We start from the raw sequence: 17,846 nt of genomic DNA, 5'->3' as shown, positions 1-17,846 counted from the left end.
TCCTAAGTGCAGGACTTTGCACTTGTCCTTGTTGAACTTCATGAGGTTTCTTGTGGCCCACTTCTCCAATTTGTCTAAGTCTCCCTGAATCCTATCCCTGCCCTCCAGCATGTCCACCACTCCCCCCAACTTGGTGTCATCTGCAAATTTACTTAATGTGCAATCTATCCCATCATCAAGATACTTGATAGTGCCCATTTTAATTCACAGTTTGCAGGCAAATAATCAAGATACCCAAAAATGTTGGCCTAAGTTTTCCAAAGATAACTACTTATATTGGATGCCAAACTTTAGACATCTTAAATCCCCTCCTCAGAAATCAACTCTGGAGTATCCAGTCTCTGAAAATCAGAGTCCCAAACCACTAGCCACTGTTTAAAATCTGTGACCTCGATGCCTGGCTAAATTTACCATTCTTTAATTTACTTTATATTTTAAAGACAATTCACCCAGTCACCTTGTGAACTACAGAGCTGCCTTCTTTTAAAACTGACTGTGTACATAACACACCCAGGAATGTGTCTTACCAGATGAGTTTACAAAGAGCACTGGGAGCACAAGCTCCCACTTTGGATAATGAGGTCTCTGTCTGAGCTGGTGTCAGGGTACTTAATTCACAATTTCTGTTGGTAGGATCTGGCACTGTCCAGTCTAAAGCCATCTCTCTGAAGGAGTCTGCAATCTCACCATTCCTTTTCATAGCATCATCAGACTTTTGGTTGGTGCACGTACCTGACAGCAATATAAAGGCAAGTTGTGTAATGGTTAAAGAACACAGAGCACTTCTATAAGAGAGGACAAGGGTATCCACACAAAAGGAACAGGGAAAGTTTTAACTCCTATTGGAAGGATGTCAGACACAGGGCCTAACTTGAGTTCATAGGAAGAAAGCGTCTGGAGGAGGAGAAGGCTAATATAGCCAGCTTGGCATTTACCTGTGATAAGTACAGTTAAAGTGTCAGCTAATGAATTCTTCCAGGCGGCTTAAGTGATTGAGACAGTTCGGCCTAACACAGGGCTCCCCAAGGTCTCCTAAAATGGACTTTATGAACATTCTTGAGCACATATGATCAGGCGATGGGGTAAAGAGTGAAGGAACTCTCTCTCTCTCTCTCTCACACACACACACACACACACACACACTCCATCACCACCACCAAATGGGAAAGGGTAAAAGGAGATGACTTGAGACTCTCTTACCACCTTGACCCCACTGAATAGAAAGAAACACGTTAAACTGCAGTGCTAAATAATCTTATCCTGAGGTAACAGAACTTTGATACAAATAAGGGATGAACAGTTGGTATATCTGTTAATTAAAACTGAATGTAATACTTACCACACTGCCCCAGGGTATTGTTATAAAAGGTGCTGAAAGGGAGTTTTATGTAAAACATAAGTCGTCCATAGGAGACATACAGTTTTTGTTCAGGTATTTCAACCACGACGTAAAGGCCAGAACTGGTTATGATGATACCATTCTTGGAAACATTTGGCACAACCTTCTTATTGTTAAACAGAACCTAAAGGGGCAAGTCAGAATCCCTCCATGAACATCCTTATTATGTTGCTTAGTGTATAAACTTGATATTTCTGGAAAGCAAGGGGTAAATTCTGCCCTCAGAGAATTCTGCAGTCCCTCCAGGGCTAGACTGTTGGTTGTTTGTTGTCTTTCAAGCATTAATATTTTTGTTATTGACTTCCGGGAAAATATTAACAGCAAAAAAAGACATGGTGGTGATTTGCAACAAGTGTGATCAATTTTCATCAGACTGTTTTTCTTGCTAACTCACTGTTTCATTTATGGTCATTTCCTTACAATCAAAAATTGAATAGATAATATCAAAAAACCCACAACTGATTTACAGAATACGGTTATATCATCAAGGATTTATTGCTTTCAGGCAAGAAAGTACTGGTACATCATGAGCCTGATCCAAAGCTGAAGTCTCACTGGAAATAATCCTATTGACATCAGGGTCTTTGCATCAGATTTGGTAACATCAAAGCCCAAAATGGCATTATTTATTATTGAGGAACAAATATATACACCAGATACAAATATTCACTAATATATGGAGTAATATCAGGCTCTTGAAATAGGCTGGATAGTCAGCCCTTCAGTATGACACCCTCCAGCAAACCACAGAGCAGGTATGGGCCTGCAGTGCAAACTTCCCTATGTTGCTGTGCTAACATGCCTTAGCCTTAACCTAGAGGGACCACCTCTAGGTGTAAAAGAATAATGTGGCTTCCAAAGATTTTCAATTGGCTTTTCTGTTGAAACTCCCAATCTGCTACCATAAATGTCCCTGCTGTAAGAAACTGTGTAACCCCACCAAAACTTTAATGGGACTTATTTGTATTTTGCGGTAGGAGAACAAGATCCCACAATACTAGTTAGTACCAATTGTGGCGATTGTTTTTGTGATGTAGGTGCTTATCACTGGGAACTGGACAGAGAGCACTAAACAAGTTTGACAGGGGTCACTGAGCAGCCAGAGAGGAACAGATAATAAAAGGGGATTAAATTTCCATGAATTTCCCACACACACATCTCCCATTTCATAGCCCTTCTCTACAGTCAAAATGTTATAATCTGCAAATTTTCATTGACATTTCTCCAAACTAACAAGGAGAGCAAATATTTCACAGAACTGTTCGTGAATCCCCCCACTACACCTCCCTCCCCAATTTTGATCAGCTGCATTCTTGATCCTGATTGGGCCCACTAAGCAGTAGCATAATAATAATACCCAGACTGATACTGTAAAATACATTACCAAGTTGGTTTCTTTCCTATGTTCTACTGCTTGTGTCAGAATCACCACGGAATTCTTATAAAAAATGACAAGGGACTTTGAGCAAATTGCTCCATCAGTTGTACCACAGTAGTAGTTGTCCATGTGAATCCAGAAGTTCTGAGAGTCAGGCTGGATTGGCTTCACCAGGAGATAGGTGCAATTCCCCTGGAAATTATAATATGTTCCATCGAAAGTCACGTAATGCTCATTTCCCCACCCACTGCATACACCTAGAAAGTAGAGACAGTTTGGTTTACTTTGGGCTTTCCGAACGTATGTTTTGTCAGTGACATTTGAACTCTGCGACATCTGATAGAGTTGCATCTTGTCACGCAATGCTTCTTTGGCCAGTCTCATAGTATGACTTTTTCTTTGTGACATTTCGTCTCCACTGGTTTACTCATTTTAGTGGTCTGGTTCTACCAGGTTCCCCATGGCATAACAAAGATGAAGTGTCCCCCCAGAGAGGGCCACAAGAAAAGTTGTATAATAAGATATTACATGTTTCAGTTTCCTACACATACCTGATCCGATACAAATGCTTTCTCTCCTTATCCTCTTCTTTCCATACTCACTCACATATGGTCCTTTCCCATCCATTCTACTTTCTATTCTCACTCCCCTACTGTGCCATATAGCCCACTGCTATTCCCTTCACTCACTAGCCTCACTCCCATACCCTTCCCTTTTAGTCTCCATACCCAAACAGTACAATATTATATCTCAGCAAACCCTGCTCACCTGCAGCCATTTCCACATCTGTATATCCCAAACCAATTATATACAGTCCTATCCTCTCTTCATCTCATCCCATTCTGGTACATCCTTGCTCTCTTCAGCTTCCCATCTCCCCTACTTATTGTATTTACTCCCTTACAATTCCTTCCTAATATTAATTTTAGAAAGCTACACAATAAAAATGACTGGTTTACGTACTCAAACTAATTTGCTTCTGCCACAGTGATATATACATTTTTGTATGGAGCAACCCGCTTGAACCGAGTATAATGCAGAGCACAATTTGAGCATATGGATGTACATCACTTGAGATTCAGTTCAAACACATTATGAAAGTCAGAATCTCACTGCAATATTACTTACACTGACACTCAAACACTTCACAGCAGCCAGTTTCATCATAGCGTTTTGCGAGTGGGAAACCATTGACACAGAGGTTTAATAGTTGAGGAGGGCAATACACATTGGACAGTTTAATATCATTTCCACCTCCCAAGCAAGTGGCAATTTGACAGTTTCCGAAGTCCCAGGATTCATTAAACTGTTGACATTTTAAAAGAAAGAGGAAGGGAGGGATATGCATGAGAAATTAGTGTCATTTTCAGAGCTTTAGTATGTTTAGGGAACAGGCCACTCAATTAAAAACCCTAGCATGCAGAATTTAATATTCATTTATTCTTTAACTCTGGGGCTCTTAAACCATACTATAGGTAATAATCAATGAAGACTTCATACCTATTTCCATGCTATACAATATTTTGTATAAGACCCAGTGTTGAAATCATGACCACTTCTGATCTTTAAAGACCAGTTTGAAGGGGTAGTTTCCTAGTTTAGTTTACCCAGATGCTCTGTTGCCAGGTGCAAGGCAGAGCAGTCTCACGGATTGTGTTGTTGTGTGTCATCCATAGCTTGGTATGTAATTTGTGTTTACTCACCTTTCTAGGAGGACTGAGATATGGACAGTCTCTCGTAGGAGTTACTTTGGGAGCAAATGTGTTTGCTGCACTTGCAGGAGTGGTTTTACAATGTCCATTCTGTAAAGCTGATTCACAGTGGTCGCTGGGCTGCTCAGGAGCTGTGCTTGGTCTTGGAGTGGTTGCACATTCTCCCTGGATTAATTCACTCTGACATGAGTCATTACATATGGAGTAAAAACACCGACCCAAACTATCAGTTGTCTGAGATATAATATTCCCTGCGAGATCAGAAAATAAATTATTAGAATTGAATTGCCCATGTGTTTGACATACTTTTCCGGTAATGTTGTCATGGATTATCAGTCTCCATGTGGCACAGTAGCACTCTGAACAGGAAAATTCCTCTCTTCTTCCACATTAGCTACAAGCTGAGCAGTAAATTTTACTGGCTTGGGATGACTATCTACAGTACATCTCATGGCCATAACCAGTTGTGATGGTCAGTCTACAGTTCTCTGAATCCACCATAGCTGGCCTCATCCCAATGGCAGAGACTGGGAGAGCCTCTCATTCATTCAACGTGCAACTCTTCTCCTCCCAGATAAGAACATTAGTCGGAGTTGTAAATGTTACCAAAGAGAAGCATTTGGCCATAAGGTAACGTTTCCTAGCTCCACTGTGTGCAGCGTTCACAAAACAAAGTCCAGGGGATGGCTGGCTCAGGATGCTGGCAACAGAAATAGCATGGCCTTTCATCAACCATCTTTGGGAGAAAATTCACTGTGGATTTTGAGCCTTAAGTTCTAGAGAGTGTGGGTCCAGGGTTAGTAATGTAGCCCACTGAAGACTGGATCTGTATGAATGGATCAGATCTAAGTGCATTACAATAGAAAAATACAAGAAGAATATCTGGCTACGGAATTTTTTGAGAATGACCAGTTTAAGAATATTTTAACCAGTTCAGAGATCTGACTGGCTGAAAAGCAATGATTGCTTTATAATTAGAGAACTGACAACTCCAGCAGCGGGAATGTGTATTTGCTCACGAGCAGGTATTTTACTGAACAGCCAGACATTTCTACCCTTATACAAAAGTGACACAGATGAAAGAAAGATTAAATTAGACTGCTACTTACCTTGAGATATCAGCTGTCCATTTACATTGCAGTAGCATGGGGATGCCCTTGTTACTGCTGGTGTTGATGTAGTAGAAGGTGCTTCTATAATGTTCCCTATTCCTACAATAATTAAAAGCAGGTGACATTCTAATCCTGCATCATGGACCAGAAAATGCTAAATTTAATCCGCCCCATCATCTATACAATCTATGTAACTGCAACATATGGGAAAAACCTAAGACTAGAGAAAGAAGAAAATTCAAATTCACTGGTCTTCATTTCCCTAGATCCCTCTTTTATCTCTCTTAAACAAACTCTCTTTGCCCTTTCCAATCCTCCAGGACCTCACCTGACCTCCGTGACTTTGGGGAAGTGATTTCCGATTCTTCATCTGCGCTTACCTTGGGTTTGGGCCCTGTTGATTTGAAGACATGCAGGTTATTCAGGTGGTGTTTAACCAGCCCACTTCATTTTGCTTTTGACTTCTCTCTTTTTTAAGCTGTTATTCCATTACATGTCCTCTTACTGCTATCTCTGCAGTGAAGAGGCTACTGAGCACTTTGCTCTATCCCTTGTCATTGGTTCTCCCACCCAGCTGAGTAGAGCAGCTATACTCTCTTTTCCCTTGTCCAAATTTATATCTTTGGCCTTTGTGCAAAAAGAAGTGCATTGGGTAATTTTACTCTTTTATTTTGCTTTCTTTCCTATATTAATGCTTTGTAATTTCTCCTTCTTTCCATTTATTTGTTTTTGGTTGCTTCCTGGTTTCAATTTCAGGTCTTTAAAAAGCCCTGGGTGCATCCGTATTGATCTTTCACTCCCTCCCAGCCATGTTTTCTTTACAATGAGAGTATTTTTTAGTTTGTCTTAAATATGGGGCCTTCCAGAAACAAACAGCTGGCTAGAGGTGCTTTTCTTTGCAATGATGATCCATACGGATTGGCTGTCTTCTGGATGCAGGGCAAGTGTAGCAAGAATAGTGCAATGAGGAATGAGATGGGGCCAGGAAAAAGGTTTAGAATAAAAAGTTGGTATTAGAGCTACGCAATATTGGTACTGTTGGCAGCTGAGTGCAAATTAGAGCAGCCCTGGTGCTGCCATAAAAGATGTACTGGCAATCTGCAAAAAATGGCATAAAATCATCTTTGCCCCCAACTGTCTGGTCCTTCAGCTCAGCCAGACTAGAGAATGTGGCTCCATCTCTCTGAGACTTGTACAGTCTTGAATTACACGCAGCTCTTACAGGTACACTGTATTATACATATGGTATTTTTCAAGGATTAGGAATCTTGGCACAATTGCAAACTTTGATATCAACTAAAATACACCAAAACTTATATAAACAAACTCTAGTACCTGACTCCTCTATAGCAGGCACCATTGTAGGAGATGTTCCACAAAGAATAAATGTTCTAATGATATTCCCATTAGGGCCACAGACAGCCTTCCAGCAGCTGACCCCATCTGTTTTACTGTATATACTTTCATTTAAGGTGTAGGTCTTTTCCTGGTAGCAGCAGAAGCAGTCTGAGGCAGTGAGAAGGTAAATGCAATGGCAGCAGATAACATCATACCACAAACCAGTATAAACAAAGACAAAATAACCCAGATTTGCCATAATCCACCCCCGACCATCAACTGTAAAGTAAAAGGTGCTCATGGCTGCAGCATTCACTCCATCTTTTGATGCAAAGATGTGCTTTAGAATCTAAATTTCATTTTTAAAAAATAGATCTCATTTTTTGCACCAGTGGCAGCCAGAAAGCTGGCTTGAGTAGCTCCCTTGTGTAAAGGGAAATACTGGATCACAGAGTCATTAGTAGCATAGGACTGCTATTTTAAGCCAGTCCTGTGCATAACAGGCATGACCAGAAGAAAGTGGGTATAGTTGGGATGTCCATATGCATTGGCAAGACTCTCTATGGCTCAATGGCTTTCCAGGAAGCTATTGGACACCAACACCCACCAGCTAACAGGGCAGGTAACTACTATCAACAACTTTAAATACACGAAAAGCCTCTTAGATCTCCATGGGATGTGTGCTGAAGGTAATAAAGGGAAAGCTGTGTGGTCCAATGAATAAAGCATGAGACTGGCATTACAGAGACCTGGGTTCTACTTCCAGCTCTACCGCTAACCTGCTGTGTGACCACAAGCAAGTCATTTTACTGCTGTTTCTCCACCCACTCTTTATCTATCTAGATAGCAAGCTCTTCAGGGCAGAGGTGGCCTCTCACAATGTGTTATGTACAGTATCCATCACAGTGGGCCCCATCTTTGCTGGGGCTTCTCCATGCTAACAGAGAACAATTATTAATCAATAAGCTGATGGGAAGGTTACCCTTGGAGTCCTCTGTGCACAGTTTTTCTTTGGAACTGCTGTGGACAAACAACAAACAAACATGATTAGTGCTTTATTGCCCTAAATCCTTACAGAGTAGCAAAATAAATTCACAACTGTATCCAACTAAAAAGAGAACCACCTTCTGTTAAGAAGCTGATGAGAACCTGAACTGCAGAGATTCCCTACTAGCAGATCCCACATAATGCCTGGCTAATAGGCTATCTCTATCCAAACCTCTTACCCATTGACCTACCACGACATGCAGTTGAGAAGCGAGACACACTCCCTTTGTTCCTCATCGTAATATGGCTTCTCAGTGCTGCATTCTGGGTAACAGCCTGGAAAGTGAACAAAGAGCATGGAGTCTTTTGTCTGAGTAGTAAAAACCCAAATGCAAACACACACTCTGAAATAGCTGTAAAAGATATGTATTTGTCTTCACAGACAGAGCTGGAATTCTTCATGAATAGATCACCTGTCCCCTCTTTTTCTCTCCCTATAACCAGCAACTATTAGTTGACTGTAGACGACCAATAATTCTCTTATGAACACTGTATTAGTGACCCTCTATCTCTGCGTGACTTTGAAGGCATCAGGCTAAGTTTCCCCTGACTTACACCCCTTGATGTCAATACAGACACATGGGGAGTAAGTCAGGAAAGAATTTGGCCAGTGGTGCTCTGGAGCAGTTTGATTAGTCTTCCAAGGAAAGACAAAGCGGCCCCATTGCTTAAGACATTCAAAACAAAATTGGACTAGTTTAGGCCCCTACAGTAAAGCACTTAAACGCATGCTTAAGACCCATCAAAGGCAAACAAAGATTACCTTCTAAACTATACAGCAGGTTGCCACATTTTCCCTGTGGATTCCTGCAGGTCTTTAGACAGGGGGCTCCACAAGGCCTGTAGAACCATTCGTGTTTGTCAGGTGGATTGTAATAATCACAGAACACAGCTGCAGGAGAAAAAATGCCAAATCTCAGATAATGGATAAGGTCCACGTTCTAATTCTTTAAAGCAAGAGGGCTTGTTAGTCATGCACCTGCACAGCAGTTGGGATTTTATCCTTCTTATCTTGAATATAACTCGCTCTATGGACAGTACTTCTTAATGTGCATTTCCATCTGCGAGTACTTACGACAAATGCTAGGTCTCCTCCAGTCAATACACACACCAACTCTATTACAGCTCCTTGAATAAGCAGCTACTGAGGTACAGAAGCACTCGCAGTCTCCCACGCTGTCACAGCCACAGAAGTCAGACACACAAGACTCATAATATGGCATCGGGTTGATCTAACAAAATAACAAAAACTCTGTTATAACACATATTCCTTCTCAGTACTTTGTCTTCAGAGGAGACAAAGGACTCTAAAAATCTGTCATTCAGTGTCAGTTTCCTTGGTAACATTTGGATGAGCCTAGGAGTGAAGTTGATATTTATATATTACAGGGATCGAGGTATTTGGCTAGCATTTTAAGCTGCCTTGTTTTCATTTGCTTGGATTGTTTTGGTAGAGCTGGACCTTATAAATTTTATGATTCAAACGTATAAAATGATGAAACCTCACTGAAAGTACCTTTGGAACATATGCGCTGTAGCATAGGACTAGAGCTGTTTAGAACAGCTATCTATTGTGAGATTTTTCTAACAGGCAGATATCACTTGAAAGTATCTAGGATAAAATCCTGGGTCCACTGAATTCAACTGGGCCAGGATTTCACTTGTCTTTGACAACAATATGCTATATTATCCCAAAGGTTTCCAGCCAGTTCTTAGATATTACCCTCTTCTAGCCAAGCATTATCTTTTGGGTCTTTGGTCACTTAAAACAAGTCTAACTCTATATTTCCTTGAGAAGCATACAATGAGATTTCACTGGTGTAACAGTGAAAGGGTGGTCTGTGTAGCTCTTCTACTCTTGTGTATTTATGTAGCTCTCTACAATAGTAATAAGATTTGTGTATGTAAATCTGCTGCACAGATATGTCCGAAAATGCCTCTGAAGTGTCAAGAGTATTGGGATAATGAGAAAGATCACCTTACTGTGGCAGGCCCCAAAGACATTGCTCTTGATAATGCTGCAGTGCTTTTGTCCCAGTACGGATTTGAAAGGCTGATCAGCACACAGGTCAGTCATGTTTATGTTTGAGCAGCTGCTGGTGACTTTCCAGCTGTTCCCAAACTCCTGCACTCTCATCTCCACTGACTGCCCTCTGGTGGTAAAGTCATTCTTCGAACGGCCATCAAAATCACCACAAAGGCCACAGACTTTGCCCTGAAGAATGTATACAGATTTTAAAACAAAATGAGGTCTGCTTTTGCACAGAAAATGAACTAACAAACCGCTAGTAAAAGCCTAGTAAAAATATTTGCAAATTCCAGACATTCCTGAAAACACACCAACCTGCAGAACACTTCTTGGAAAGAACTGAGGTTTAAGTAACAAGATGAAGCCATTAAAGGCCTGTATAGTCCTGTACTCTGTCCTGGATTTACATCTAGCTTCAATAATTTGAATATTTCATACTGATGTGATCATGAAATACACTTCTACCTCAATATAACGCTGTCCTCGGGAGCCAAAAAATCTTACCGCGTTATAGGTGAAACCGCATTATACTGAACTTGCTTTGACCCACCAGAGTGCACAGCCCTGGCTCCCTGAGAGCACTACTTTACTGCGTTATATCCGAATTCGTGTTATATCAGGTCACGTTATATCGAGGTAGTGGTGTAATTTAACTATGGCAATAAATTAGTGCCCTTTTGCCTATTAGAATGCATTTGTTTTCATGCCAGATTTTTAAACAGGGGTTCCATTTCTGCAGGCATAATTTTTAGATGAACCCCCCTCCACCTCCACAACTAAAAAAAAAAAACCTCTGACAATTCATTACTGAAAGAAAAGTTGAGAGCACCATTAATTATTGGCACATAATTGGCCCTCACAGAAATGGAGGCACAGTTTGAAAATCAGTCCCTCAGTTGCTGCACTTGTACCCACCTGGGAAGAGGGCGCCACTAGAACAATTACTGTGGTCTTTTGGTCCCACATGAAGGTCATTCCCTGGGAAGTTTCAATCACAATATAAACCCCCCTGAGATCCAATCTGTAATTCTTTACAGCATCTGGCTCAGTGGTTATCTCCTGAATTTTTCCTTCCAGGAGTCTGATTTCAATGTTCTAGAATAAGGAATTAAATTGCACCAAAGGAAACAAGAATGGAGTCACAACTGACTAGGAAACATAGCATTACAGACAGACAAACTTTTATCCCATTCTATGCAGGAGTCTCATTCAGATCCCTGCATCACACCCCATCTTATTTCTTCTACCTCTGAATCTTGGCCAAGGTCCCACTGGGACAATTTATACCCATGCACCATCTCTGAAGTCAACAGAGCAGAATTTGGTCCTATAACTCCATGGCCACAGCATCTTTCAGGGTAGCTTCCTCAAAAAGCCTTTTCTTGGTCACAGAAACCCACTTCTGATGGAAATTCAGCTGCCACCTTGAGTTCTGCCTTAGCAACTCCATGAAGCACATACTCAGATGTGCTGGAATTCTCTTTATCATGCCCACCTGTCTCTTTCTCTTCCCATCTCTTAAATGTCCACACTCCCTTCTATACATTCATCTGTTGCTGTCTTCCTTGCTTCCCTCCCACCTCCAGTAAATGCCCAGTCCCCTTGCACCACTGATCTACTCTGCATGCCCAACCCTTTCCACTCTTACCTACCACTGCTTTTTGGCCATAGGGCTTCATTAAGAACGTCTCTAATATTAGCTGCATCACAGTATTAGAGTATAGTAAATGCATTACTCACAAAATTAAGTCAGATGTCCCATTCTATCAGCTCCTCCCACATAATCCAGAGTTAAGGCTGGACTCACCTCCAAAATCAATGTAATCTTCAAGGAACAGATGGAGAGTGATTTCCCACACGCATTGTTTTGAGTTACAATTCGGAAGGTGCCATCATTGGGGTTATTGGGGCAAAAGTCCTTATACAAATAAAGAAAAACATCTGATCTTCTTATCTGACTAGGGCATGTCTTAGAAATGTCCATGACGGAGTTGTAAATGAACTATATTTCTAACATTTGACTCCACATTTCGTGTCTTTTTTTTTTTTGTTCAAAAAAAGTTACAGGTGGGATTTTCAGAAGTGCTCAGCATTGGCGTATCTCTTCTCATGTTGAAGTCAAGGGACAATTTAACAGAGTGAAGAACTAAGTTAATGTTGAACAGTTTTATAAGACCCCATCTGACATGTCCAAATATATACAGTAAAACTATTCTGTAATGGTCCTCTTTACTATAAGCAGAACTGCAACGTCTACATTTCAAAACACTGAAATAATAGAGCCCTTGATTTCTACCTCCCTGCAAAAAGAGTTTCACTGCATCCAAGGTCACTAACATGCAGGTTTAACCTTCATATGTTTCATTCACAAAAAGGTATTGTCAGTTTAGGGACAGCCTGTGCTGTAGAAGCATTTGGTTATTCAAGTAGACTCAGAATTAGCATACTCTACGAACCAGCACTGTTACTGAAGTCACTGGTGTTACACTAAGGACAAATCTGGCCCTTAATTATGTTAACAGTATAATAGCACACACCCAACAAACAGAGCACACTGGAATCAGGCTGGCATTATTTGGATATGGGTTGGGAAGGCCAAATTCAAAAGGAAGTGTAAAGAAATCTAAACCAGTTAAAGATACAGATTACACTACTTTAAGGCCAGATGTCTTTATTGCTGAAAGGTCACACAGAAGCCAATGGTCTAACACAGGGCGTAAGGCCATGCCTAGACTAGGAAAACACGTCATGTATTAAAAGGTTCGTTAGCACCAATACAGACAGGATTTTACACCTTGAAACACATGCTTGATGGTTGTGGTCAACCCTAAGCTTTCCTCTAGTATTTTTCTAGTCTAGATATGGCCCATATCAAAATCTGGCCCATAGAATCTCCATTACTTCTCCAAGGATACATTACAGCCCCTTCATATCACCTCTGAACTGGGCCTTGACGTCTAGCTGAGTTATGGGAGTCAAAATTAGGATAAATTGGTGGAAGGAAGAAAGGTATTTATTAGGAAAAGTAATATGATGGTGTGGGCTGGTGACACCAACTGTGCTACCTACACTCAACTCTGAACTTGGCCCTGTGTCAGCCTCCACACCTTTCCCCCCAATATCATGGGACAGAGAGTATCCCCAATTTCATTATCTCCTCTCAGATTTTTCAGTTAGCTTGGCAGTCTTAGCAGAGAGACCAGGGAGTGAGCCATGGTACTCAGCTGCCAGTCAGAACCTTCTCTTAGAGATACCTATGCATTATTCACTCAGCTCAAAATCCTGTGTCTTGTGCTCAGCCTCCTGTGCTTCAGCTTTCCCTGGAGCGGATGCCTCCTGCTCTGTTGCTCCTAATTCAACCCAGAGACTGAAGTAGAGTTTGTCGTTTTACTGTCCCAATTCTACCAGGGCAATGACTAGTGCATCTACATGGCACAGGATTCATCAGTCTTGCTCAACCCCTAAAATCTCTCTGTGTGATAACTTAGAGGGAGACGCCAAGGAAACAAGTGCCCCTTGTGTGGGTGCTGATATCCTGATTGCCCTGCCCTTGTGTGGTGGAACATCACCAGGTCTGATATAGTTTGGGATCTCCTATACCCTTGCAGAGGTGGAGGGGCAGGATCTGTCCCTCGGTGCCTATACCTTGCATGTGATAGCCATCTAGTTACTCAAGCAGCACCGCAACTTGGGCCTGTGAAGAGCAACAGCTCTCAGACAGGTAATGATGCTTTGTTACCTGAGCTAGGATATAATCACAATCTCCCATGAAATCAAACTTTTCTCCATCGAAGCTCAAGTAATGTCCATTTCCGTACACAGTGCACGTTCCCTGGCAAGGGTTTTCTGTGCAGTTCCACTGTCTGTTGTTACATGTGCTAGGAGATGGAAGGCAAAACATTACGATCTTTACATCAAAGGTGGTTTTACATAACTCTGGGTAGGTACAGAATTATTGAAAATTTAATTTAATCCCTTTTAGTGGATCACAGAATACAGTGGCCCCTCAGACTAGCAGGGTTGGACTGTGTAAGCTACTTTGAGGCCTTGCTTTAAAATTTGATTAATAATCACAAAAAGAACATGAATGCTGAATATTGAGTGGCTGAATATCAGGCAGCCAGATCTAGTAGTTACAGCCAGAATCCACAGTCACAAGACAGGAATCAAAAGTCAGCAGGATCAGAATAGCAGGAGGTCAGAAGCAAAAGACAAACTGGACATCAGAAATGAAGTTGGGAACTGGGTCAGGATACCAGGGAGATCAGAGGCAGGAAACAAACTGGAAGTCAGGAACCATCAATCAGATGGGAGGAATCAAGCCGGGTCAGGACACTAGGATATCAGGCTCAGAGAGTAGGATGCATACAGTGTAGCATGGTGAGCCTGGTTGTTCAAACAGCTTACTGCTGCTTGCTTCAGTAGAACCAATCAGCCCTGGGAGTGCACCAGTTGGACATCAAGGGTGGAGCCTCATATTAAAGTTAGGCTTCACTGATCCTAACTAAGCTGCTGCTAGGTGGAAGGTTGGAATATAGCTGCTCTTGTAGGCCTGTGTTCAATACTGTGGATCATGTCATTGAGACATATATGTGATTTTTACATTTTGCTTAATTTGGTTGTTTAAATGCATTAAAACAACTAATGAATTTTCCCAGTGTCACCCATATAAAGGCCTGAGACCTGATAGTGGGGATTTGGGGGAAGATCACTTTGGAGAAAGCCATTTCAACATTAATGAAGCATCATGGGGAAAAGTCAGCTCTTAGTTACACAGGTGTGTATCCCATGTAATTCTGTTGACTTCCCTGAAATTACACCAGATTCAGATCAGTGTGACCAAGAGCAGAGTACTTAGCCTGTGAGCTCTTCAAGGCAGGGACTGTAGTTTCTTCCTGTGTGTGTACAGAGCACCTTGCACAATAGGCATTGATCTTGATGGGGCATCTAGGTGCCTCTTTAACACAAATAATTAATAATGGTGGTTTGGCAGTGCACATTAATACTTAATGCTCATACAAAATGGTGATCTCCTGCCCACAAGCCAAACAGTCTTATGGCTTTTGGCTCTCCCTTACTCTTTGTGTCCCACTGAAATTCTTGTGAGAAGATGGATATGCCATTGTCACCTAGATAGCCAAACATTTACTCTTCCTTACAGATTTACATGATCTTTCTGGAAGTCTCCTCCTTATTGAAGTGGTCCTTCAAAGATATCAGTCCAACATGCTCAGCCATAAACTGCAGGCACTGCATAAATTATTGCAGAAGTTGGAGAAATTCAACTATTTCCCGAGAGCTGCATGTACAGGAGACAATGACCTGTAATGTAAGATTCTAGAAGATTTCCTCCAACTCCTCTCTGCTGGAATTTCACTCCTCATGTAAATCCCAGCTGTGCCCAGTAGATATGGGCTTGAACTGAGGTCAGTGCTGAAACCCCTGGGGTACAGGGGGAGCCACAAAACCCTTAATTAGGTATATGTGAACTCCCCTCCACAGCCAATCAGCTCTACTGTAGCTGTGGAGAGGGAAGCCTGGCCTGGCTCTTCCCCACTCATTCTGGGATGCTTACAGCCCACATGGACTGCAGAAGAGAGCAGTCCATGCATGCAGGTGAACACAAGGAATCAATTATAGACTCATAGACTTTTAGGCCAGAAGGGACTATCATGATCATGTAGTCTGACCTGCATGTTGCAGGCCACAGATTCTTGCCCACCCACTGCTATAACAGACCCATAACCTCTGTCTGAGTTACTTAAGTCCTCAAATCATGATTTACAGAGAATCCACCATTAACACAAGTTTAAACCTATAAGTGATCTCTCGGTCTCATTCTGCAGAGGAAGGTGAAAAATGCCCAGGGTCTATGCCAATCTGACCCAGAAGAAAATTCCTTCCTGACACCATATATGGTGATCAGTTAGACCCTCACCATGTGGGCAAGTCCCACCAGTCATATACCTGAGAAAGAATTCTCTGTAGTAACTCAGAGCCTTCCCCATCTAGTGTCCCATCACTGGCTGTCGGATATATTTGCCATTAGCAGTCACAGATCGGCTACATGCCATTGTAGGCAGTCTCATCATACCCTCCTCTCCATAAACTTATCAAGCTCAGTCTTGAAGCCAGTTAGTGTTTTTGTCCCCACTGCTCTCCTTGGAAAATTATTCCAGAGCTGCACTCCTCTGATGGTTAGAAACCTTCATGTAATTTCAAGCCTAAACTTGTGATGGCCAGTTTATATCCATTTGTTCTCATGTCAATGTTGGTGCTTAACTTAAACAGTGTCTCCCCGTCCCTGGTATTTCTCTCTCTGATGTATTTACAGAGAGTAATCATATCTCCCCATAGCCTTCTTTTTGTTAGGCTAAACAAGCCAAGCTCTTTGAGTCTCCTCTCATAAGGCAGGGTTCCATTTCTGTGATCATCCGACTAGACCTTCTCTGCAGCTGTTCCAGCTTGAATTCATCTTTCTTAAACATGGGAGACCAGGATTGCAAACAGTATTCCAGATGAGTCTCATCTGTGCCTCACATAACAGTACTAACAATTCCCTTCTCTACTGGAAATACTGCGCCTGACGGATCCTAGGACTGCATCAGCCCTTTTCATGGCCACATCACATTGTCTGTTCCTAGTCAGCCTGTGATCAACCAATACGCCCAGGGCTTTCTCTTCCCCTGTCACTTCCAACTGATAAGTCCTCAGCTTATAGCAAAAATTCTCCTTGTCAGTCCCTGAGTGCATGACCTTGCACTTTGCACTATTAAATTTTATTCTGTTTCTATTACTCCAGTTTTCAAGGTCCTCCAATTCTTTTTGTATGATAGCCCAGTCTTCCTCTAGATTGGCAATACCTCCCAGCTTTGTGTCATTCACAAATTTTATTAATACACTCCCACTTTTTGGGCCAAAGTCATTAATAAAAATGTTAAATAAGACAGGTCCCAAGACTGATCCCTGAGGAACTTCATTAGTAACCTCCCTCCAGCCCAAGAGTCCACCATTCAGTATGACCCATTTTAGTCTCCCCTTTAACCAGTTCCTTACCTAACTTTCAATTCTCATATTAATTTCCCATCTTCTCAAATTTTATAATTTCCCATGGGGAACTGTAACAAATTCCTTACTGACATCCAGGTAGATTATATCTACTGTATGTCCTTTGTCGGGGCAGCTCTGTGTTTTTTGCCACCCCAAGCACGGCAGTCAGGCAGCCTTCGGCGGCATTTCTGCAGGAGGTCCGCCAGTCCTGTGGATTCGGCAGTGGTTCTGCGGGTGATCTGCCGGTCCTGTGCCTTCGGCGTACCCACTGCCAAATTGCCGCCGAAACAGTGGGACCTCCCGCAGAAACCTTGCTGCGCTGGTGCCTGGAGCTGCACCTGTCCTTTGTCAAAAAAAAAATCATTTATCTTCTCAAAGAAGGAGATCAGGTTGGTCTGGCATAATCTACCTTTTGTAAAACCATGTTATTTTTTTATCCCAATTACCAATTACCTCTATGTCCTAACTACTTTCCCTTTCAAAATTTGTTCCAAGACCTTGAATGCAACTGAGGTCAAACTAACAGGCCCATAGTTTCCTTGATCACTTTTCCCCTTCTTTTTTTAAAAATAGGCACTATATTAGCAATTCTTCAGTCATAGGATATGCACCATGAGTTTACAGATTAATTAAAAATCCTTGTTACTGGGCTTGCAATTTCATGTGCCAGTTCCTGTAATATTTTTGGATGGAGATTATCCGCCCCATGCCATTTAGTCCCATTAAACTGTTTGAATTTAATGTCCACCTCAGATGTGCTAATTTCTATTTCAATTAGGCA

At 41.8% G+C, this 17,846-nt stretch overlaps 1 protein-coding gene across 1 annotated transcript in view; it reads right to left on the bottom strand.

Annotated features, from left to right (window-relative positions):
- Positions 1–17,846, bottom strand: part of LOC116829791 (mucin-5B-like) — a 72,551-nt gene that overhangs the window by 12,342 nt on the left and 42,363 nt on the right. Inside the window, exons 20-35 of the mRNA XM_032788836.2 lie at positions 13,755–13,893; positions 11,823–11,933; positions 10,931–11,110; positions 9,965–10,201; positions 9,062–9,218; positions 8,750–8,878; positions 8,178–8,262; positions 7,922–7,959; positions 6,937–7,107; positions 5,930–5,995; positions 5,599–5,700; positions 4,481–4,740; positions 3,906–4,083; positions 2,784–3,034; positions 1,340–1,523; positions 528–732 (exon numbers count right to left, since the gene is read on the bottom strand). Of these exons, the coding sequence (XP_032644727.2) occupies positions 528–732; positions 1,340–1,523; positions 2,784–3,034; positions 3,906–4,083; positions 4,481–4,740; positions 5,599–5,700; positions 5,930–5,995; positions 6,937–7,107; positions 7,922–7,959; positions 8,178–8,262; positions 8,750–8,878; positions 9,062–9,218; positions 9,965–10,201; positions 10,931–11,110; positions 11,823–11,933; positions 13,755–13,893 (2,493 nt within the window). The remainder of the gene's footprint in view (positions 1–527; positions 733–1,339; positions 1,524–2,783; positions 3,035–3,905; positions 4,084–4,480; positions 4,741–5,598; positions 5,701–5,929; positions 5,996–6,936; positions 7,108–7,921; positions 7,960–8,177; positions 8,263–8,749; positions 8,879–9,061; positions 9,219–9,964; positions 10,202–10,930; positions 11,111–11,822; positions 11,934–13,754; positions 13,894–17,846) is intronic.

Source organism: Chelonoidis abingdonii, chromosome 4 (genome assembly GCF_003597395.2).
Source record: "Chelonoidis abingdonii isolate Lonesome George chromosome 4, CheloAbing_2.0, whole genome shotgun sequence".
NCBI classification, from domain to species: domain Eukaryota; kingdom Metazoa; phylum Chordata; order Testudines; family Testudinidae; genus Chelonoidis; species Chelonoidis abingdonii.
The sequence above is the reverse complement of the archived record's forward strand: the minus strand, read 5'-3'. Positions and strand labels throughout refer to the sequence as shown.